Here is a 24819-nt window from a genome sequence, read left to right as displayed (position 1 = left end):
AAAAAAAAAAAAAAAAAAATCTATTCAGTATTTTTGTATCCCTGCCCATTTTAATACATAACTCCTATATAAAACAGTAAGCAATAATATACTTCATTTTAAGATAATGCAATACTTGGGGCTGAAGAGATGGCTCAACAGTTAAGAACACTCAATGGTTTTCTAAAATACCCAGGTTCAAGTCCCAGCAACCACATGGCAGCTGACAATTGTTTATAACTCTAGTTCCAGGGGATCTGACGTATTCACACAGACCTACATACAGGTAAAAACACCAGTACACATAAAGTAAAAATAAATTGTAAGTAATATAATACTTCAATGAAAACAAAATAGATGGAAAAGTGCTGGCTGATGAAAGCTGAGCTAGGAAGAACAGTAAATAAAAGGTTTCAGCTACGTTTACAAAAGAACTGCTTACAGGAACATGACCCTAGTTAGATCTCCAGTACCACATAAGACTGGCATAGCAATAGCAGCACATGTCAGTTATCCCAGAACTTGTGAGGTAAAGCCAACAGGATCAGGTGTTCAAGGCCACACAGCAAGACCACCTGGCTACATGAGACTCCTTTCAAAAAACTAAAACAAAAACCTCATTTCAAATGATAATGGCCTTCCAGAAGGAACTGAATTTTCAAATTCTTAGTTTTAATAGTTAATCTAGGTATTAGACATTAGTAGAATATACTGGATTTCGGTAGAAATGTTTCTACTAATGTTTGGCACTGATGGTATCGGAAAGTCCTTTAGGAAATTCTGAATTATTTACAGTAAAAGATAAAACATACAAGAAAACAGTCCCTGGAAACACTGCAGTAAAGGCATGCTGTGTTTATCATCTTTAAACCACTTCTGGATTTAACTTCACACAATCTCTATTCTGATCAGTATTTTTTTTCATGTTTTACAATAAACAAAAATACTTTTGTAGGAATCACAAACAAACTCAATCACTAACAAAGCAAACTCAAATGAAAATGATTCTAAACATTATCAAATTTAATAGTTTGACAGACTGTTAAATTTATCAAGGATATCTTACGGTATACCCAGTAACAACAGTTGTTCTTAAGTTTGTCACTAGAAATCTCCAAGATTTGATAAGAGTACTGATTTATTAACATAAACAGTTCACCAGGTATGAGATGTGGCCTCAGAATCTATTCTCATGCAAAGATTAAGTATGTATGGAAATTATCAATATTTGTTAATTTTGGAAAAACGCAATCTATTATCTATAGGGGTAGGTATGATTATAATCAATCGCTGATTAATATAAATTCCGCCTAAGTTCACAAAAGTAGCAGCAGAAAGGAACTCAAATCCAGGATTTAAGTCAGTTATTTTTTCCAACCCTAAAGTAAACTCAGAGTTCCTGTTACAACTAGATTCAATCTAGGAATCAGCTGCCCATTCCACCCTGCAAAATTGTATTTAAAATTATAAATAATGTTAGGATGCTCAGAATTAAAAAGGATTAAAGAATTAGTTTAAGAATGTCTTTATGTCTCTCCCTGTAGTGATATATACTAGTGAAAGCCCATCAGGTACTTTTTATGTGCTATACACTTAAGGCTCCATTACTCTTCTCCAGCTCTTTATTATTAGATTGAGAAACAAAGTTTCAAAGTGGTTAATTTGTACATGGTGTAACTATTACTATACATTAATTTGGAATTATAGTGGTAGTCTTTAATACATTAAAGCTAGTAAATAATGACTCTGTATGTTGAGTCTATATCTCAATGTTGAATACTAGCTTTTGCAAGCTAGAAAGCCAAACACTCATTTAAGTCAAGTATTCCCGATTAGGACAGGCACTTGGCAGATAACTGAGGATAACAATCACTGGAAACCAAAAGTCTGAGAGTGACCTGGACTCACTGGCACATGCTTTGTTTTTTTTTTTTTTTTTTTTTTGGCACATGCTTTGTAACCTCAGCATTCAGGAGGCTAAGTGAGAGAGACTGCCAGTTCTAGTCAGCACTACATAGAGACGACTTGAAAATAATAATACTACTAAGAATTTGAGATTCAAAGAAAAAAATATAGTTGCAGTAGCATAAATGAGTGTGTGGCTCAGTGGAAGAGGACTTGCCTCGTATGTACACAGCCACACAAGAGACCACACATGCAAAAATCTTACCTGTAACACAACATTATAAAACATATAATAGTATCCAAAAAAGGTTAGTTATCAATACTGTCTGTGACAGAGAAGGCACCTGAGCCAGAGGGCAGGATGGGTACACATCTCATCCATAACAAGTCTGAGCAAATGCTAAAGGATAGAAAGTGGACTAAATGTTTTCTGAGTCTAACTGATCTAAATGACTGAGTTGAGTGGTCTGATAAAAAGAAAGGAAAAAGGATAAAATGAACTGGAAAAGGTCAGCAGGAGCCAGATCATTGAAAAATGGCCAATATAGTCAGTTTACAATGGGAAATGGATTATGAATGAAATAGACTGAAACTGTGCAGTTGAGCAGGCTAACCAGGTAAGAAATAAGGAACTATGAAAGCAAGCTGTGGTGATGGGATTAAAAACGATACAACTAAAAACAGAAAGTTAATTATCTTATAAATACTCACATACAGGTAAGTATAATGTAAATTACCTCTAAAAGTGTTAGGAGTTTTTACATTGAAATCATATAAAAAAATATAGCCCAGTTTGGTGTAATTTAACCATGATTCAATATAATTTTTCTATACATCAAGAAAAGTCATATCCAGGTTCAACTTTTAATAGACTAGAGTGTAAATATTTTTCAAAATGATTACTAATTTCTAAATGTATTTCTTGAGAAATATTTCCTGAGAAGTGATAATCTCAGGGTCAGAAAACTCTAACACAGGCATACAAACATACTTATTAGTTCATGTACATGTTAAGAAGTAGTTAACTAGTGTCAGCTAGTAGTAACTAGATGAATATATTTTTTGAACCTTGGTGTTCTCAAACTGTTACATATTAGAATTACAAAGGGAGATCTTGAAATGCTGACAGTCTGGTCTCAATGCATACCAATTAAACAAAAGATCACATGGAGGAATCTGGCACATCAACACCAATGACTGAGTCAAGGAAAGATTTTTTTTTTGCCAGTCAAAGCCATGTTATTCTCACTAGCGTGGTTTTTTTAATGAGTTATGATTAGTTACAAACTGTTAAATACAAAAAACTAAATCTAAGATGTATTTGCTATCTTTTTTTGTATTACAAAACAATCATATTCTTTATAAAGCATATTCACAAAACACAGAATACCTGTACTGGGACTGTGTTCAGCAGCATGGGAGGTTTTCTTTGCAGAAGAAAGTCTTGTTGAACAAGGTTTTGATCCAAATGTGGGAAATATGTCTGACCTAATGAAACAAAGCAATTTCAATAAACATTTACAATTCAGAACTGTGTAACACTCATATCACTTATTGGATATTCTTTTCCTTAACTCATTAGCATTCTATGTAAACATGAAAACAAGAATAAAAACATATGGCTAAGTATATTTGTGGTCTGTATGGGGTGATTCTGTTTCAACTTTGAGACTAAGTCTCACTATGTAGTCTTGGCTGCCCTTCAGTTCACTATTAAGACTCAGAGAGATCCATTTGCTTCTGTTTCTCAAGCGATGGGATTAAACTTGTATATGACCATGCCTGGACAAGCTAAGTTCTTTTGACTGCCCGAACCATAAAGAACTAAATTATCTAAATTATCTCCTAAGTTACTATACCATGTAATCTGCCATTATGTAGAGAGAAATAAGAGACTGGACTGTATTATAAACAATAGCAAAAACTGAGTTTTGCAAATACCATTTTCTAAAAAATTTTCTTGCTCTACCATTTATATATTATGAAGGCCCATAGGCCTTGCTTAACAAGAAAGCAAACCTTCATCATTAAATAATATTAAATCTGAAATGCAAAGAAACCTAGTAAATGTTATAATACAATGAGTGATAGACATTTCACACAGCAACACAATTTACTAACTAGTTACCATTTATATTTTCCACTGGTCCGATTAAGAAATCAAATTAAAAATTTTTAATATTTATTTTGTGTTCACAAATGTATGTATATATGTGTGAGTGTATGTGTGCAACAGCGTGCAGTGGTGGTCAAAAACTGTTTTTTTCCTTCCACCATGTGGGTCCTGGGGCTCAAAATTGGGTCATCAGGCTTGGTGTTAAGCACATTGATTCTGAGAGCCATCTCGATGGTTTGTTTTGAAGTTTTTGAAAGAGTCATTTCTCTAGACTACTAGAAATGTAAAATCATATTAAGTATATTTTAGTTGGATGAAAGAAAAATTTTCATTCTAAAAGTATAGTTTTCAGCACTGTTTCTCTTTCACCTCACTGAGAGATGACTTCTCTCAGGAGATAGTGATGTTCTTTGCTCATGACTCTTGAGGCAAGACACAAGTTGGTTAAGAATAATTCTTCTATACTCAAGAGGAAAGCCATGCTAGACTGCATAGCAGCCTGGACAGCTTGGTAAAACCATTCAAACAATGGCTGCAGAGGGAGTCAGGATTCCATGCTAGTTGTCTAGTAGCTGTAAGGCCCTGTTCAATTCCCAGGATCATCCACATTTCCCCAAATGAATGTATTCCAAAGCTGTGAAACTCAAACTGTAGAAATCAGAAGTTCTTTAAAGGTAACGAAGTCAATAGCATCTCAAAGAGTTCAATACTTGAAGAAAATAACTGAGACATAATTCTAAATCTTGCAAATATAAAATGAACTTCTCTTCGCAATTGATCTGAAAATTTTAACATTATGTTGCAACTGTAGGAGTTACAACACAAAATTTCATCTTTTTACAGGATCAATGAAGGACATTAAGTCTAAAAGGATCTAAAAATTACATGTTTACTGCTCATTGTAAGTTGTTACTTTGTTAACATTCTAGATCTACTATATAAATATATCCCAATATTCTATCTAAATAGGAACAGTGAAGGAATTTCCAGGAATAAAAGGTTTCTGAGTATAAGTTATGATTTAAGTTAAAAATATGAAAGAGAAAAACCATAGGATAAGACAAATTTCTAAAACAAAATCTAAAAAGTCTTCTAAATTCTATTATTGCTGATATTTAGGTAGTCTCTACTTCCACTTAGGAGAGGTAAATCAAATTGAAGATAATTTTAAATTTGATAAATTCACTTCTGATAGCTGTATATTAACAAATAAAGCCAAAAGAAAACAAAAGACATCAAATTTTAGCAAGAATGAGCAACAGTCATAACTTCCACATTACCAATAGGAGTATAAAATTATGCCACCACTTAGAAAAACTATTTAAATATATGCATCTATCTACCCACATCATGGCATTTTTACTATATTGACTTTCAGTCCAGTCCTAAATAAAGGGAGAATTATTTCAAATGAAGTATTCTGAGACTATGAAGTCACAGAAAATCCCAGAATCCAAGGTGAGGTCACTTTCTCAGAGCAGAGGTTTTCTGGGAAAGCAGGTATAAGGTAGCCAGGACTTGAATCTCAGAGCTGTTAATGTAGGCAGGTCAAATCCTCACTGGGCTAAATGATCTACAAGCATGGAATCCCAAACTTTGTAAGATAATGGAAATAACATATAAAAATTAGTGGGGCAAGAGCTGGGCCTATCCATAACTAGAGTGAACTTGTGCTGACCTATAAAAGTCAACTGGCAAAAAAGCAAATGATCCAGAAAAGAGCTAAGGGACAAAGACTGTTAGAATGAATCTTAGGGAAGCACCTGAAGCATTTAATACAAGGTCACACTCTCTTTCTATCCCTACTCCACTACAGGTAAGTAAGGTGCTGCTGATAAAACTCCACATTGTGTTTTAAAGGTATTAAACTGTTTATAGCTTTTAAACTGTTTGTTTTGTCTTGTTTTGTTTGAAATGTGGTCTATATAGCCCTAGCTAGCCTGGAGGTTGTTATATAGATCAGGCTAACTCAAGCTCACAGAGATCTGTTTGCCTCTGCCTCCCCAGTACTAGGATTAAAGGCATATGCACCACATCCAGCATATTTAAACATTTTAAGAACTAAAAATTAAATGGCTTTACTTCTTTTCTAGATACAATGTTAGAGGTCTAGATCACAAATTATAGGTGAATATCAACATGTCAGAAGATAAAGTACATTATTCTCTTCCCCTGGGGAGTTGTAGAAAGAGACGAGGTCAATGATTCTTGGCTATACACTCCACTTTCACTGTAAGAGCTGATGTTTGGAGAGGACGCTCGGGACGGAGAGTCAATGGTCAGCTCAAGCTTCATGGCAGAGTCGGGACTGTCAACATCAGAGGTGCTGCTGCTGCCGCTGAGTTTGGCTCTTTTCTTAGCTGCACTATTTCGAAGGGACCTAAGAGAGCTCTGCATCTAGGAAAAAGAAAACAACTCATAGGATTAATTCTTATAAATATAAATAATATATATATATATATATATATATATATATATATATATATATATAAATAAAGATCTGGCCTTAGATTTCTGAACTTCATTAATTAGACAACTCTCCATCTAGTACAAACAAGATAGATGATGTTATACGCACAAAAGAAAAATAAGATTTTATTGCTTGGGTTAATAAATAACCTACAAGGCTTTGAATTGCTGTGAAGACAGTGTTCTTCTATTATTAACCATGACACTTTTTGGCAAAGGGCAAAATGATTGAATATATTGTATGAATTCAGTTAATAATCAGTGACTCTGAAGTCATAGATTATAAGTGAAAGAAGCTAATCAGCTACTACAGCTCCTTCCACATTCTAGAGAGGGTAATGAGGAGCAAGCCCCATCACAGAATGGGACATTTACATGAAACCTGCAAGAGCTACACGCCAAAGTAATGGATCAACATATGGAACTTCTTTTTTTTTTTTTTTTTTTAATATTTATTTATTTATTATATGTAAGTACACTGTAGCTGTCTTCAGACATTCCAGAAGAGGGAGTCAGATCTCNTTACAGATGGTTGTGAGCCACCATGTGGTTGCTGGGATTTGAACTCAGGACCTTCGGAAGAGCAATCGGGTGATCTTACTCGCTGAGCCATCTCACCAGCCCAACATATGGAACTTCTAAAGTGAGCTCCAAGTGAGTTAGTTATACTGCCAGCCCCCAACAGAAATTATTTTCAAAAAGAAGAAAAACTGTTATGGTATTGAAAAGTACCATGTTTCCTCTTATGAGCTGTTTATATTACAAAATATGAAAGGGGTTTTTAATGACTGAAAAATATTTAGTTCTCACCTCTTCCTGATCCAAATCTTTATCTCTGAAATTCAATTCTGAAAGATCAATTGTAAGATTATCTTTCTCACTTTTCCAAATATCATCAGGCTGTTTCTTCATGTGTCCCACTGTGCTTAAGTCAGCTTTATCAGGCAAAAGGCTTATCCCCCTTGGTATGGGAGGGACAGGTTTTGTCCCATTTAGGCCTCTTCGGGAAGAAGGTGATCTCACCAAGGCAGGTGTAAGTTGAACTGCAGTAGTTTTTTCTTGAAAATTTTCTCCTGCAATAAAAACATATATATTTTATTTTCTCTTATTTTCATAGGAAGTATATTTGAGTCATAAGTATTTAGAATACAGTAATTTTAAATTAAAGAGTATATTAGAGACTATTATATAAAATAAGATGAAATAAAAGTATCACTATTCAACAAAAAATAAGTATATGAAATCCTTCATATTATATAAAATACTATATATTAAGCTACATTTAGAGTTATCATAACTAATATTTGTTAATGATAAAGTCCAAAATAAGCCAGAAAGTTGACACATTTGGCCTCATTTCATTATACAAACAATATTTCAGTGGCTGGTATATGTTAAGCAGCACTGGGAACTGGGAAGAACAAACTAACACATACACGCTTTTAAGGTTTTTAGGGATCAAACTCAACACTTCATATATACTAAGAGCAAGAGCTCTACTACTATGTTATACCAACAGACCAAAATCTTACTTTTTAATATGATATTTGATCTCATATGGAGAACAGACAAATTAATAGAAAGGTATGAAGGGTCAGTGTGAAGAGAATATTGTGATATAACAGGCTGAGTAGAAAAGCTTATAGTTATAAAGTGAACTCTAGTTTTTTGAGTAACTTAAAAGCAGTACATCTTACCTCAGAGGCTGAGGATAGAAAAGCATGTAGGATATAGGGGATACCTTTAAATCCTTTAAACTGGATTTGTCTGAATAAATTTACATGCTAATGTCATGACTATGGTTATTATTAATGGTCATGACATATTATTATTAATTGGTTTGTTTATGTGTTTTCAAGACAGGATTTCTCTGTGTAGCAGAAGCCTGGCTATTCTGGACTTACTCTATAGACCAGGCTGGCCTGGAACTCACAGAGATCTGCCTGCCTCAACCTTCCAAATGCTGGAATTAAGGCATGTGCCACCATGCCCAGCAAAGTGTAAGATATTAAGAGAGAATATTTTAGTTGTAACAAGAGAAAATTTGTTACAATCTTTTTTTTTTAAGCAAATAATAAACATTTTCAATGAATGTCAAGCACATGAATAGGTATCACAGTAAAATATGAAGGATTTTTATATTTTCAATGCTAAAGACTTGCTAGTAGGCCCTTGTAACATGTTCCTTTACATTATAAAGAAGTTTCTTTCCCAGGTCTATTTTTTTTTTTTTAAACTTTTAAAAAAGATTTATTTATTTATTTATTTATTTATTTATTTATTTATTTATTTATTTAATGTATGTGAGTACATCGTCACTATCTTCAGACACACCAGAAGAGAGCATCAGATCCCATTACAGATGGTTGTGAGCCACCGCGTGGTTTCTGGGAATTGAACTCAGGACCTCTAGACGAACAGTCAGTGCTCTTACCCACTGAGCCATCTCTCCAGCCCTCTTTCCCAGTTCTAAAACATTATCTTAAAGTGGCAATATAAGTAAAGAAATGGTCATTTCAAAGCAATTTTTTACTGTTTATTTGCTCTATTAAGTATATTATTATGTACTTTCCTAAATATTTGCAGGCCAGAGGAAAAACATAATTAGCTAGGTTTTAAAATTTAATAATGTTATATATTAACTTCAAAGCATTAACTCAAACATAAATAAACTAAACTTAAATGAAACACTGATCTTCACCATCATTCCTACCTGTAGGGTCAGATGACTTCTGGCTGACAAGCTTTTTCTGTGGACTTGGCTTTGATAGTCCTTCGAAGCTCTTAAGAGGCCAAGAATTTGAGAAACTAATGGAATTATCTTGAGATTTCTTTGGTGATACAGAAAGAGGAGATGTGTGCTTTGGACTAGTTCGAGGTGATGAGAGAGGATAGGATGGAAGGATAAAGGATCCTGGACTTGCATTTGAACCAGAGTATGAAGAAGTTCGTTCTGATTGACTACCAAATGTTTGCTGTGTCTTACTGCCAAAATTAATGCTGGCATATACTGTAACAAAACAAAGACAGTATGTTATTTGCGTACACACATCCATTGTCTCCGAATTCAAAGGCTTTTCCCCTTTCACATTTAGATCCCCCATACAGCATTTCTGGTGCCAGGAAAAAAGCTAATTAATTTAGAGAAAAACACTTCATATCTTCAAATGCAAAGCTTTCTTATCCTTCTGAAATTTTCTACTACATTGGTAGTTATTTTCTTCTTATAATTTTCTAAAATTGTATATATATAAGTATATATATGCATTTACATCAAATACATATATAAAAAGAATATTTTTAGTGAATTATTCTTCTCATTTTAATTTTGGTGGAAATATTTCCATATCAACATATTAATTCTTTGAGTATGTCTATTGTACCTTTCCCATGTTTACAGTCTTTCACATGTAAAGCAAATTATCTACCATGGAGCTGTATCCCACGAATTAACAGCACTCCCCCCACCCTGGCACACACACATAAAGCAGCATTTCAGAGATAAAAATCATCTCATTGCATTTCTCTATGTACCTAGTCCATGCGTATGCACGTGGAGAACAGAGTTTATGTCAGCTGTGGTCCTTAACGGCTCTCCACTTTATTTTTGGACTGAAGTACAGGCTGAAGTACTCTGACAGCAACAGACTGTATTAAACAGAGGAATCACCCTCTCTCTGTCTTGTCAACACTGGCATTACAGGTACACATTCCTGGGTCTGGAATTTACACAGGTGCTAGAGATTGAGGTCCACATGCTTACAAGACAAATTATTAAAAACTGAGCCATCTTTCCAGTCCCACCACTAAAATTCAAATAGTAAGTTTTTCCTACTTATGTTTGTGGAAATTATTGGTAAGTTTGATTTAATTCTATTATCTTGTATTTGTTTCTGCATTACTTCAGTCCTATCTTTTGTTTTTGTTGATTGGGAAGCTGCTTTCGAACTTACTATGTAGCCTATGCTGGCCTTGAACTTCCTACTCCTAATTCTACCTTCCTAGATCTGAAATTAAAGGTATACAAAACAGGCACAGCAGGTTTTGTTTGCTTGTTTGTTTTGTTTTTATAATAATGGTTCTTGGGTGAAAGCCAGAGCCTGTGTGTTCTAAGCAAGCAGTCTTTGACTAAGCTACCACAAGCATCAGACCAATTCCTACTACCACCTGTTTATGTCATCCTCTTACTCCTCTATGAATTTTTTTTTTTTTTTTTTTCATTTTGTAATAGGGTCTTGTGGGGAAACTCTGCTAACTGAGGTCAAAGTCCACCTCTAAGCTTGGCTCAATATGGACTGGCAGGGCTTCTCCTCTCACCTTGTCCTGAGACGCCTTAGTTAGATTACAGGATCAACTAACTCCCTTTCTCCTGATGAAAACCCATTTAGCTAGCAAATGGCCAAACATACACGGACTCATGCACACATGCACACGCACACAAAAGTAAGAAAAATTCTGCCTCTCTCAAAGTGCACTCAGGAGACAGCAGAGGCAGGAAGATCTGTGAATTCAAGGCCAGTCTGGTCAACATAGTGAGTTTATCTGCCTTCTGAGTGCTGGGATTGAAACCATACGTCATTATAGTCAGCCAAATACCTCCTTCTATAATTACACAATTAAACATCTTTCCAATTTCTCTGGCAGTTCTTAGATTCTTTTTTTATTTCCCTTTTCTTACTTTCTGTGAGGAATCTATCAGCAAATCAGGTCAACTTTACCTATGACATGTAATCAGAATGTAATCATTTTCACTCCATTCACTGCTGTGCTGGTTAAAGTCTCTATAAACCTTAGCCAGGATTCTGACAGGGAACTCAGTCAGTTCTCCCTCGTGTGCCCTTTGCCTCCTTTCACCTGCTTTAAAAATAACATCCGAAATGCATGGCAGTGAAATGGCAAGTGACAGCACTACTTCAAATTTCTTCTCAGAATGGGTTGGTTCACTTAGAATTCTCAGGTCTTACACTGAGGCCTTTCGGTTTGCATCTTTCATTTCATTCAACCATCTTGGTTATTCTGCCCTGAAATCACTTGCTCTTCACATTTAATTTGCTTCAAACATTCCCCTCCTGAACATAACTGCCTGTTAATCACATAGTTTAAAATCTTCCACATCACCATCTAATCTATCATGTCTTAAATTGATTTAATATTTGCTCCCCTGCTCTACTAGAACTGATACTTTTCTTTTTGTTTTGGTTTTGAGACAGGGTCTCACTCTATAGGCCTGGCTGGCCTGAAACTCTTTTGTAGGCTAGCCTGGCCTGGAACTCAGAGATCTGTTTGTTCCTTCCTCCTAAGTACTAGCATTAAAGGTGTATACCACCACCTCCAGCATAGAATACAAGCTTTTTTTCAGTATTATCACTCTCTTGAAAGCTACATTAAGAACATTAAGAAACATATCCGACATGTAGACTTATGCTCAAGAAATATTAGTGTCTTCTTAAGTGATCATGGCCTTCCATTACTAACAGCCTACAATGAGATGACCTCTGATCTCAAGACACAATTATGTCAAAGTGTCTGCTTTTTAGCTAATCTTCAATAGCATTTATTAATTTATTATTTATATATAATAAATAAATTTAGAAGTAAATAAAATATATAAAATACATAGTAAATAATATAATTTATTAAAACTGACTTGTCCATTGTATTATATATACACTTTCTACAAGCCCTCAAATGGATTATGAAGTTTAGAGAAATCTTTAACTTAGTTCAACACACCTATTATTTCAAATATTTAACTTACCAGCACCACATGTAGGAACTGACTCTGAGTTAAAGTCCTGGCTACTCTGAAATAAGTTCCTTGATGATCTTTTTTTGCTAAAACATAAATCATCACTGGCTGGCATTCCTTGAGAGGGCTTGAATTTTGGAGACAGGATAAGGTCATGAGCTGAAAACTGACAAAAGAGTAAGTTAGCAAATTTTTGCTAAGCCTCCTTGGTAATAAATAATTTAAAACCAATTACAAAACCCAGATAAAGAACAGAATTATTGAATATGTAATACAAACACTCATTCAGTATGACACATTCACAGTATTTTTCCTTCCAAGATAGAAATGCTAGTTTTTTTCTTTCTTTTACTAGACTTCAAGTCTTTTCTTTACCTTTCTAAACTATATATCTGGAAGTAAGAGAGGAGAAAAAACACAGAAGGAAAGGATGTCTGACTCAGCAGCAGAAACTACTCTAAGTCATTTCAGCATTAGGCAATGAGCAACCTGACAGACAAGCACCCTACTCCTCAGACAAGCATAGGTAGTGATTACTAATGTTCTGGAGCCCAACTAAAACTACTACAAGCAAAGGTAAAGAATGTTACTACAGAGCTCTGGTTACAACCAGTTAAGTAGGGGCTAGAAAGGTGCTCAGTGATAAAACATGCTCACAGGCATATGAGAAGCCTAACTAGCAACAAACAAACAAACATATCCCAAGTACACTACACACACAGTACTTGATGGTTTCCAGATACTTTCTCATAAACATAGCATAATCTGCTAGTGATAAAAGTTCTTCAAAGTCAGTATTACAATTTCTACAATTGTTCATACGGTATTAGTTTAAGTATTAAAAGGAATTAAACAAGAAGCCAATTACAGTGAACTTCCAACTGAATAAAACAAAAGATTAGCAGATAGACTAGTAGATTCAATAAATATTCTTCGCTGTGCAGCCAATTTCACATTATATTTGCTATGTAATTAATGTCAATTTTTTTTTTTTTTTTAAACCCATCCTCTCTTATTACCTTTCCGAACTGTAATAACTATTCTACATTCAGGCTAACTTTTTTTTTTTTTTTTTTTTTAAGTTTCCACATTACAGAGAACAAGAAGTCCTCTATTTCCATTAACATGATTTTCATGGTTTTAAAAGTATTTAAAAAGTTTTCATATTCAGAGAATGCTACAATTTTAAAAAGTAAACTTGTTTGGGGGTGTTTAAGACAAGTCTCCTAGCTCAGGCTGGGCTCAAATTCACTATGTAGTTAAAGATGACCTAAATTCCTGGGTTTTTTGCCTCTACCTCCCAAATGCTGAGACTACAAGTATGAGCCATCAGACCTAGTTTTTGCAACACTGGAGATTGAACCCAGGTCTAGTGCATTCTAGGCTGGCATGCTACTGACTTAGCTCTAAATTCACTCCCAAGCTTATTTATTGATTGATTGACTGGCTGACTTATAGAGGCTAAGCACAATTTACCATTTAGCTCAGGTTGGCTTGTAATTCACAATTTTGCCTCAGCATACCAAATACAGGAATTATAGGCATAGGCATGTTCTATCACACTCACAATCAAAGTTTTTCCTATGTGAATACTGTCAGTATTCCTCTTGCATCATTTAGGGTCTAGTTATCGAATGCAGGTTGTCAGGCTTGGTGGCAATTGCCCCTACCCGCTGAGTTACTGGGCTATCTCTGGAATCTGATTTGAACAAGAATCTGACACAATTCATATGCACAGTAAAATGTGCTAATGGTAAACAAAAGTTCATCTTTTCCTTTTTGACTTTAAATCTCTCTCTCTCTCTCTCTCTCTCTCTCTCTCTCTCTCTCTCTCTCTCTCTTACACACACACACACACACACACACACACTCACAAATTGCACTACAGAGCCTCATTTGGGGAAAAGTAACAAATACAAGCAATAAGACAGAACAAACATATACTTTACATATGACTGCAGGAGTGAATTTTCTGTATCTTTCATACTTAATACCTAGCACAGAGTATATGCGCTGAATCTCCATGCTATCTTTTGATATCAGGGCTTCTTTATTCCAAAGTAAGCAGTAGGAAGTCCGTCCTGCCTATGTCCTTGTGCTACTGTGCTGCTTGGTGTTTTCTTTCACTGTCAAACAGTGGGAAAAGCACTGCAGTTAGTACTGTTATAAAACCAAAACCATAGGCTGGAGAAATAGCTCAGGGAGTAAAGGAACTTTCTGCCAAGTCTGAGGACCTAAGTTTGACCCCCACATTGAGGAAGCAGAAAATCAACTCCTACAAGTTGTCCTCTGACCACCACATGCTAACTGTGGCATGCATATAAACATCACAGAAACTACATGTTAGGACATCATCTTCCAGTTACAGAAAATCAAAGACAAAGAAAATGCTAGAGGCAAAGAAGAGAAAAAAGAAAACACTCCATTGATACAGAATCAAAAGTAAAAAAAAAATACATCTGACTCCTTAGAAATCATGGAAGAGAGAAGAAAGTAAGTGAAATAAAATGCCAAGAAAATGAAAGGAAAAATCAAACGCTATCAACCTTGCTAGAATTCTGAATCCAGGGAAATTACCACAAAAGTGAAGGACAAAAAAGCATCCACAGACAAACAGAAATTGGGCATTTTTCTGGTAAGACCTTGCCTTACAACAAATTTTAAGAGTTCTTATGAAAAGAAAATTAAATAGGTCAAAAATCCTTAATACAAACACACACACACACACACACACACACACACACACACACACACACAGAGAGAGAGAGAGAGAGAGAGAGAGAGAGAAAGAGAGAGCAGAGAGAAAGAAAGAAAGAGAGAGACTGACAGACAGAAATATACAAGTGCACTGGAGAAACAATAAGGAAGGTATAACGAATTTTAAAAAATTTTTTATTTTGTGTGTGTTTGTGTGTTTGTGTGTGTGTGTATGTGTTGCCTGCATGTATTTCTATGCATCATGTATGTGTCTGGTGCCCAGGAAGGCCAAAAGAGAGTGTCAGGTCCTCTGGAACTATAATTACAGATGGTTGTGAGTCTCTATGTAGGTGTTGGGAACTGAAAGCATAGCAAGTACTCTTAAGCATTAAACTTTCTCTTCCAGTCCTGTTTTTTCTTATTCTTGATTGTTCTAAGAGCAACTCAAAACAGTAGTATTAATGTTTCTATTTATTGTGTCTGTAAAGATGTAAACATATACTCTAAGGCAACTATAAAACAAATAGAAAAACAAAAGAGCAATTGATATGCTATAGAAAAGGAAAAGACAGGATCATAAATATTCTCAATTAAATCTATAAAAGACTAAAAATGTTAGAGACAGAAATAAACATAAGCAACAAATAGAAAATATGATATATACTAATTCATATTAAGTGTTAATAGTTTAATCTATACCAATTACAACACAAGATGGGCTACAGAGATAGCTCAGCAGTTAAGAGCATTTGCTGTGCAAGCAGGAGGTCCTGAGTTCAAATCTCCAGAACACGAGAGAGAGAGAGAGAGAGAGAGAGAGAGAGAGAGAGAGAGAGAGAGAGAGAGAGCAGCAGAGGATGACTGAACGTATGCCTGTAGCCTCAGTGCTGTCAGAGACAAGAGAATCTCTGAAGGCTGCTGACTATCAGCCTAGCTCAGGTTCAGTGGGAGACTTTGTCTGAAGGAAATGAGGTACAGTGATACAGTCGGACAACAGATACCTCCTACATGCATACACACACAGCCTATAGCACATACATATACCACACTCACCAAAAGAACATTTTAAAGGAGTTGTCTGAGTAAAACAAGAAAGCAAAACCTAACTATGTATTTTCTACAAGAAAGCAACTTTAAATATATTAATGTATACATATTAAGTAAAAAGATACCATGCTAACATACATAAAAAGAAAGCAGGCATGGGGTGGGAGAGATGGCTCAGCAGTTAAAAGCACTGACTAGTTGCTCTTCCAGAGGACAATGGTTAGACTCCCAACATATCCCTGGCAGTTCACAAAAGTCTATAATTCCAGTCTCACAGGATTCAACAACACCCTCTTCTGGCCCCAGGAGCACTGTACGTATGTTATACACAGACATACATAAAGGCAAAATACTTATAAAAATAAAATTAAAAATTAAAAACAGGAAATCGGGTATGGCTATCAGACAAACTGAACTTGGGAGCAAAAAAATTAATAGCCATAAAAGAAGTACCTCTCAATAAAGAGATCAATACTCCAAGAAAATATCATTTTAATAACAATATAGTGTCAAACTTTGCGATAGAAGAAATACAAGCAGAACAGCAAGGAGAAATAGATGAATCTACTACTATAGTTGGAGACTCCATCATCATCAGAAATTGATAGATCCATATGGAGAAAAACAGAAAGGACAATTACACTCAACAACCTGAATGAACTGGATATAATTATCATCTATAGATAATTACATCTAGCAACAGATTGGGTATTCCTCTTAAGCTCACATTCATCAATATTAGAGAGTAGTCCGGGCTAAGAAGACAGCAAGCAGGTAAGGCACCTGCTGCACAAGCATGTCTGGGTCCCCCGTGGATGCAGGATCTGGAACCTTAGTGCGAAGTGGATGGGGCAGACACAGGCTGATCCCTGGAGCTTGCTGATGAACACTCCAGCTCCAAGTTCAATAAGAAATCACACCTCAAAACAGAAGGTAGACATATACAGAGGAAGGCACTCAATGTCAACCTGTGGTCTTTACATACTCACACTTGAAAACATACTCTCATCTACACACACATAGAAAGAGACCACACTCAAGGCCACAAAACACATTAAGAAACTTAAAAGAATATGTCAATAGCTGTTCTCAAACTGCAAAGACATTAAGCTAGAAATCAGCAATGAAGAGAAAACACTAACTACCCTCCCCCCCCCAAAAAAAACCCAGTACTTGGAAACTAAAAAAAAAAAAAAAAAACCTTGTAATTTACACATTAAGTCAAAGAAGAATACTAAGTGAAATTTAAGCAAATTTCAAACTAGATAAAGATGTTTCTAGAATAGCAAAATTGTTTCCATTATTAAAAACTAAAGTTTTGGGGCCAGCAAGATGGCTCACCAGGTAAAGGCATTGCAGCCAAACCTGATGACCAAACTTCAATCCCACAACCCACAGGCACAAGGAGAGAACCAATCCTCTCAAGTTGTCCTATGACTTCCATACATGTATTGTATGGCACAAGTGCTTCCCATCTTCCCCCAACAAATAAATAAAATGTAAACAAGGAAAGAACAAGTTAAAATAAAAGCAAGTAGAGGAAAAAAGTAACAAAAAAAATAGCACAGAAATCAGTGAAAACAAGAAATCAAAACAGACACTTCACAAAACTAAAGGCTGCTTTTTAAAAAAAGATCAATAAAATTGTTAAGCTTTTAGTTAGGCTAAAAATAGAAGACACATTTTTAACAGCAGAAATGAGAAAAAACCCACATAAATTATATCAACATTAGGATGAAAAAGATAACTGGACCAGGTCTACTTCTAAATCCATTGAATAATCACATTCCAAAACAGAAAGCATCAGGCACAACCATGTTCATAAATGAAATCTATTTGACATTTGCAGAAGAAATTTTGTCAACTTTCTATAATCTTACTTAGAAGACAGATGCTTAAGGCAGATTTCCTACCTCATTCTATGAGGCTGGAGCATATGCTTGCTGTATGACTGTAGCTCCATGAAACTCAGAAAAAGGCAAAAGTGTGCAAATAAGAAAGACCAGTGTTTGCCAAGGGAAGGGGAGGGGAAGGAGGGATAAGCATTCCTAACACAGAGGCTATGTATAGCAACTAAACTAGTCTTTATGCTATCACCATAGTGGATCCTGTGCACACAGATAGACTTGCCAAAACCCAGCAGAACAACAACACAGGAGTGAAGCCTCATGTAAAGAAGGAACTCGCTGGTTCTTCTTGCTGTTCTTTCATTGACTACAATCATATGCTCTATCAATGGTGTGCTGGGAGTGCTGGAGCAGGCTGTTTAAGTGTTAACAGGAATTCACAAACCACCTGCACTTTTTAGTTAGTGTAGCTATTACCCTAAAGTTGCTCTAAAAACAAACTAGTAACACGCAATACACTTTTTTAAAGCTGCATGTTTTCAAATGTGTATATATTTTGTCCATGCTCTCTCCTTTTAGAAAACTTACTGTGTATTTCTACAAACATTTCTGGGTACATAGTTACAATTTGATTTCTGCGGTTAATTTAAGTTTTACTACTGAAGCTTTCTTTCTACATGGGCATTTCAGAAATGCACTTATTTTCTGATTCCTGTTGTTATGGTCAGCACCAGAATCTTTTTTTTTTTTTTTAAAGATTTATTTATTTATTATATGTAAGTACACTGTAGCTGTCTTCAGACACTCCAGAAGAGGGNGTCAGATCTTGTTANGGATGGTTNTGAGCCACCATGTGGTTGCTGGGATTTGAACTCCAGACCTTTGGAAGAGCACTCGGGTGCTCTTACCCACTGAGCCATCTCACCAGCCCCAGAATCTTTTTATTATAATTTATTATAATTATTACTATTGTTTTGACACAGGGTTTCATGTAGCCCTGGTTGGCCTCCCACTCACTGAGTAGCCAAGGATGTCCTTTAACATCTCAACTGCCTTGCCTCCACCTCCCATGTGCTACGATTACAACCATGTGCCACCATGCCCAGCCAGAACCAATCTTAATATAGCCACCAAACATCTTAGTCTAGTGGCAGAATAAGCAGGCTTAATGACATTCCTTTAAAAAAATTGTTTATAATATATAGCAGTACAAAAATCAAACAAAAAAGATGGAGCTGGAGATATACCTTAAAAGAGTGCTTACCTGGGTTCAATCCCAGCACAAGACATAACTAAATACAACCCTTCGGAAAGCGAAAAATAAGTGAGCAATGAGAACACTTAGAAGTCAGTCCCATCTGCTTCTGCACTAGTGCGAAAGACTGATCGTGAAAATGCACTTTATCCACTGTAAATCCTTGACTTACAGTTTTTACCTTATGGCAAAGCAATGTGTATTCAGTAGAAACAGTACTTTGAATTTTGATCCTTGCGTTGCTGAGCAGCACTCAGTCCCAGGGTTACGAGTAGAAATAACCTCTTCTCTACAGTATGCTAGACTTCGAAGCTATGATGTCCAATAGGCTAGACTTAATGTGTTTTGATTTATGACATTTTCAAGTCACAGTGAGTTTACTAGCGTATAAGTCTATCACAAGGAGCATCTGTATTTGCCCTGCCAAAAGAACTAACTTATCAAAATTTTTGTAGGTTGTTTTTTGTTTTTATTTCACGTTTGTGGTGCTGGAGGTGAGCCCATGGCTTGTACATGCTAGGCAACATTCTCCATCTTCAGCCTTTAAAATTACCCTTTATGTGGTAATTCAAAACACAAAAATAACTATGCAGCTAGACATAATGGGACACACCTTTAATCCCAGTGCTCAGGAGGTGAATCTCTGTGAGTCTGAGGCCAGGCCAGTCTACATAGTGAGTTTCAGGATAACCAAAGCTACATAATGAGACCCATCTTTGGGAGTAGGAGAGTGGGTATCAAAGCCAAATCAAAAGGCAAGAAAAGTTATGAAGACATCTTGCTTTTTATTTACTAGATACTTTGGCCTTAATTTTTTTTGTGTTAGATAGGATACAGTGCATGATATTGGAAGTTAGGCTTTCGTTACAAAAGAGGGGAGACCAAATATAGAATAATAGAAAATAACAGAGAACTTACACTGCCAATTCAATTCAAGATACTCATAAGAAGTCGTAAAAAAAAATATATACCTCTTGGTTCTGTCCACTGAAAGGGCCAATCTGCAATGGTAAGAATTAGCAATGAGTGAAAACATACACAGAATCTGGTTTTGAAATACTACTCTGCTATATTGGTAATATTAGGATCCTGGGTGGAGAGTGGGAACAGCTGATTCCAAGTGGGAAACAATAAAGGTATCAGGTAAGTCTTAGCATTCAATTGAAAGGAAAGACCCAAACACTAATCACGCCAAAGATCACAGGGAGCCAGCCACTGGTCAAATATGGGACAATTTAGCATTAAAAATCCCAATTTGATAGCTAACACAAAAATGAACTCAATGGTATTTTTAGAAAGTTTTTGTCCCAAAATGTGTTGTCTGAGCATTTATGTGTATTTTTAAACCTTACAGGTTTTTGCTTATATAATATGGTTTCTGGTTTTGTGTGTTTATCGTATTTCTCAGTGTTCAAGTGTTTCTTGGCCTTTCCTTGGCTCTTTTTGTTTTTTTCCTGTTTGCTTCTTTTGTCCTATTCTGGTTTGCTGTTTGTTTTTGATTTGCCTGTTGGTTTTCTAGTGGAGAAAGACTGTGGAATTGGGTGGGTGTGGAGGTGAAGAGGATCTGAGAGGAGCTGGGGGAGGAGAGACTGATCAGAATATAGTTATGGAAAAATGTATTTTCAATAGAAAGTAGAAATATAAGCCGGTGTGGTGGTGCATGCCTTTAATCTCAGCACTTGGGAGGCAGAGGCAGGTGGATTTCTGAGTTTGAGGCCAGCCTGGTCTACACAGTGAGTTCCAGGACAGCGAGGGCTACACAGAGAAACCCTGTCTCGAAAAAACAACAACAACAACAACAAACCAAAAAAAAAAAAAAAAAGTAGAAATATAAATACATTTTTAAAAAGCATAATCTGGGGTTGGAAATAAAGCTCAGCAGTTCAGAACTCTGTGGCTCTTACAGAGAACAGAATTTGGTCCTCAGTATTTACACCAGATCCATCACAGAAGCCTGTAACTCCTCTAGCTCATTCAGAGCTGACACCCTCTCTGGCCTCCATAGATGAATACACATACACACACACACACACACACACACACACATGCACACACAGAGTCATACCTACAGACACATAAATAGAAGTTAAATCTTAAAAACAATTTTTTTAATAGTAAAAATTAAAGATAGGAGATAATGATTACATATAGAAAAGAATTTTAGGTAACAAATATAGAGGAAATGTTTTTGTCTTTACATTTTGTAGCTCTCAATGTAATAACTAATACAAATAAATACTATTCACTGGCTGTCAAAAGCAATGAGTAAAATGTTGTTGAGGTATGTGTAGAGTCTCAATGCAATATCTACAGTGAAGGGGAAAATATACCTTTATAATGGATCTTGTCACTTAATCAAATGCTAAACTGAGGCATCACTCAAGGTGGGGCAACCTCACTGTACTGTACCCATGACTAAGGTAATATACTTGCTAATTATTTTTAACCTGAGTCTACTCAAATAGAAACAATCATATAAATTCATGTGAGATATTCCACAAAACAATTACCCCAACCTTTCAGGGGAAAAGGGGCCTACCATGAAAAAAAACAAAAAACAAAAAAACCCATATAAATCCCACAAACAAGTAGGGACATAATACTAAATAAAAAGGCACCAACTATAATTGGATATGGGATGATAACTGTAAAATAAATGTAAAACACAGTTTGGGAACAAATAGAAAAAACTAAATAAAAGCTATATACAATTTCTATTAGTATTCTATTATTTTATTACTATTAGTAATAAAATAATTTATTTTAAGAAGATGTATGTTATAATGTAAAAGAATAAAATCCAAAATGCATGCAATTACTAAGAAATGGTTCATAAAATACAGAGCAAAAATAGGGCAAGGTGTTAAATGGGAAATACAGATGAAGTATAAAGTACTGATGGTACTCTGAATTTACATGTAGATTAGTAAATTTTAAAATAAAAGCTTTGCAGGGACAGGAATCAGAGTGCAAAGCTCAGAACCCTGAAGGTTTTTCTGCTTTTTGTTTTTCTCCTGGAATCAGGTATTCCACAGCACTTCTATCCTAACACTTAACATGCTTATTACCAGTTTATAATCCTCTCCAGAAAGCACTTGGAAGTACAGTTTAGTTCTTTATCTACTACCTACTGAATACCTACTGGGTATTCAGTGTTTGTGGTATGACTGAGGTGAGTGGCATGATTAAAACCCATAACTGACACCTATTTATTGTCCATAGCTCATTGTACCTCAAATTTAATCAAGGAAACCATTAAATGCACTGACCTAACCCATACTATTATAATGGATGTTCACATCAGCACTTAATTAAAAAACTTAACTGTGGATTCTTTTTAAGTTAAGAATATTAAGCATACCTGCTCTGTATCTTTAATGTCCTTGGAATTGGAGGTCTGGTTTTCTCCCATGACTCCAGGCTGCTCATTTTCCCATGGTAACTTATTTTTCCCTTTTCCAGCACTTAAAACCCTTCGGGTACAGATAGTTGGACTGTAGGATCCGTAAAGTTGCATGCTGTCCCTGGTGTGGTCACCACAGTAGCAGTGTGCACTCTGAGTCCTGTTACCGGACATAAGCCAGTCTGTATCTGCTCCATGTGCCAAATGGCTTGACCTGCCCTGGGCAGAAGACGGCACAAGTATTGCATACTCCACAAATCCCTGTTCTGTTAGCCGTGGAAGAGTTTTTCTGGCCAATCGGGCCTGCACGGCATTCATCACTCCATCGCCATTATCCTGCAATTCAACAGTATCTACAGCTTTAAAAAGAACATTGGTTTTACCTGAGCCCATTGATGAAGCCAAAACAGCAAAGGCCTCTAAAGCTGCCTGGCGTACCCTGCGTTTGCTATCCACAAGAGCTGGAGCAAGATCAAAGGACAGTTTGGGTAAGTCAAAATCCTCACTGGGGTAGGTCAGGAGGGAACAGATGCAAATGTTCACTACTTCCTCCCGTACTCTGGAATGCTTATGTTTAAGGTTTTCCAGGAGCAAAGAAAGCACCCGCTGAGGACCCACTTCTTTCATGAGCTTTAGGAAGATTTTCATGTACTCCTGCTTGATCACCAACTTGTTATCTGCCAGCACTTTCACAGAAGCTGCTATGACTGGTCCCAGGAACTGTTGCACCTGCTCTCCCAGGCGAATGACCAGCAAGTGGAGAACTTGAAGTGTGCCATGGACCACTTTGAAATTGGAATCGTCTAGCAAGTTATACAATAAGCTAATGAAACCAACGAGACTAGAATGAGGGGTCGAACTTGGGTTAAATTTTCCCAGCAACTGCTTTAGTTCTTCAACACCCTGAGTCCTGTTTTTATAATCTTCCTGATCCAACAATCTTGCATGGAGTTCCTGGGGAATAATCCCAAATTTAAGATTGCTACTGGAAAGATTCACTACACATGGGACAGCATCTTCAGAAAACCCAGAGGCTTCCAGCTCCAAATAATAAGGAACCTGACTTCCATACTGGGACTCCAGGCGGCGATTGTAGTGCCTCCTCAGCGCAGAAGGCAAACGCGAGATGTAGGAGTGAAACCTCTCTTGACCAAGTCGTTCTCCAATTTGTTGAAGTGACGAGAATGCTGTCTCGGACTCTTCTTCCATCTCCTGATCGCCAAGCTTTCGGGCCAGAGATATTATTACTTCAGTGAGATCCAAACCCAGCAACAAATCCTCAGGAGTGAACAAGATAGGGAGCAGCAGCGCAGTGGAAGCTCTAAGCCGGGCATCTGGACTTTCCAGGCCCTGGATGAGAGTTCGCAGGACCTGCCCAGAACTACGCCTAAGACAAATATGCAGGATCTGCAGCGCATCTTTCCGCAGGGCAGGGTTATCTTCTCGTAACGAGACGACGAGTTGAGGCAAAAGCACTAAACTGAAGGCCTCTTCCAGCTGACCCGCCTCGCCCTGACCCCGAAGAACGTCCGAGAGGAGCTGCAAGCAGAGCCTCTTCTCCTCACTACCGCCTTCCACAAGCACTCGGCCCAGCGCCCGATATAAGGCTTCCTTGCGGCGGGGAAAGCCCAGCCGGCCGCCTCGCCGCGGCAAGGCAGCCTGCAAAGCCTGGAACGCCTCGGAAGGATCCGGTGCGGTGCGCAGGAGTTGAAGAAGCCGAGTCTCCTCCTCATCTCCGCCCGACAGCCCACTTCCAGGACCGGCCCAGCTAGTTGAAACCGCCTCCGCCGGTAACAGGAGGGTCGAGGCCAGAGGCGACGGCGTCGCGGGGCAGGAGCCGTGATCCCCGGCCGCCCCGCGGCAGTAGTAGTTTTTCTCGCCTCTCATTGTGCCCCGGGATCGACGACCATCAGTCCCTGGGGCGTAAGGACGACAGCGGCTCAGGAGGCGATAGGAACCAGGGGTCGCGGGAGGCGGCAGCGGGAGCAGCTCCGAAGGCGCGGCCGCCATGGAGGGTCGTCAGGTAGCGAGAGCTGGAGGGAACCATTGCCGTCTTGGGAGGGCTGGATGAAGCCCAGCCTTCCAGCTCCTCTCCAAGCCCCGAGCTGCAGAGGAAGAGAAGGAACGGCTCCGGTCCGCTGCCAGGCCGCTCGGGCCTTCCACGCCCGGAGCCAGCCTCCGGCAAAATGGCCCCCGCTGAGCCTGGGACCCCCACCGCCGCCACCCGGCGTAACCAGGGCCACCACGTGACCAAACCGAGCGCTTCCATGGTGATGCACCCAGAGCGGACCTCTTGACCCGGAAATCAACCTACCGCGGTGGATGCTGGGTCGTGTAGTCCACGTAGGGACT

The 24819-nt window shown here is 37.3% G+C and overlaps 1 protein-coding gene across 1 annotated transcript in view; it reads right to left on the bottom strand.

The window, feature by feature from the left end:
- Togaram1 (TOG array regulator of axonemal microtubules 1) overlaps positions 1-24706 on the bottom strand; it is a 57082-nt gene extending 32376 nt beyond the window's left edge. Inside the window, exons 1-6 of the mRNA XM_029540538.1 lie at positions 22426-24706; positions 12228-12384; positions 9183-9479; positions 7280-7542; positions 6159-6397; positions 3275-3372 (exon numbers count right to left, since the gene is read on the bottom strand). Of these exons, the coding sequence (XP_029396398.1) occupies positions 3275-3372; positions 6159-6397; positions 7280-7542; positions 9183-9479; positions 12228-12384; positions 22426-24477 (3106 nt within the window). The 5' untranslated portion in view covers positions 24478-24706. The remainder of the gene's footprint in view (positions 1-3274; positions 3373-6158; positions 6398-7279; positions 7543-9182; positions 9480-12227; positions 12385-22425) is intronic.
- Positions 24707-24819: the final 113 nt, after the last annotated feature.

Source organism: Mus pahari, chromosome 7 (assembly GCF_900095145.1).
Source record: "Mus pahari chromosome 7, PAHARI_EIJ_v1.1, whole genome shotgun sequence".
Taxonomy (NCBI): Eukaryota; Metazoa; Chordata; class Mammalia; order Rodentia; family Muridae; genus Mus; species Mus pahari.
The sequence above is the reverse complement of the archived record's forward strand: the minus strand, read 5'-3'. Positions and strand labels throughout refer to the sequence as shown.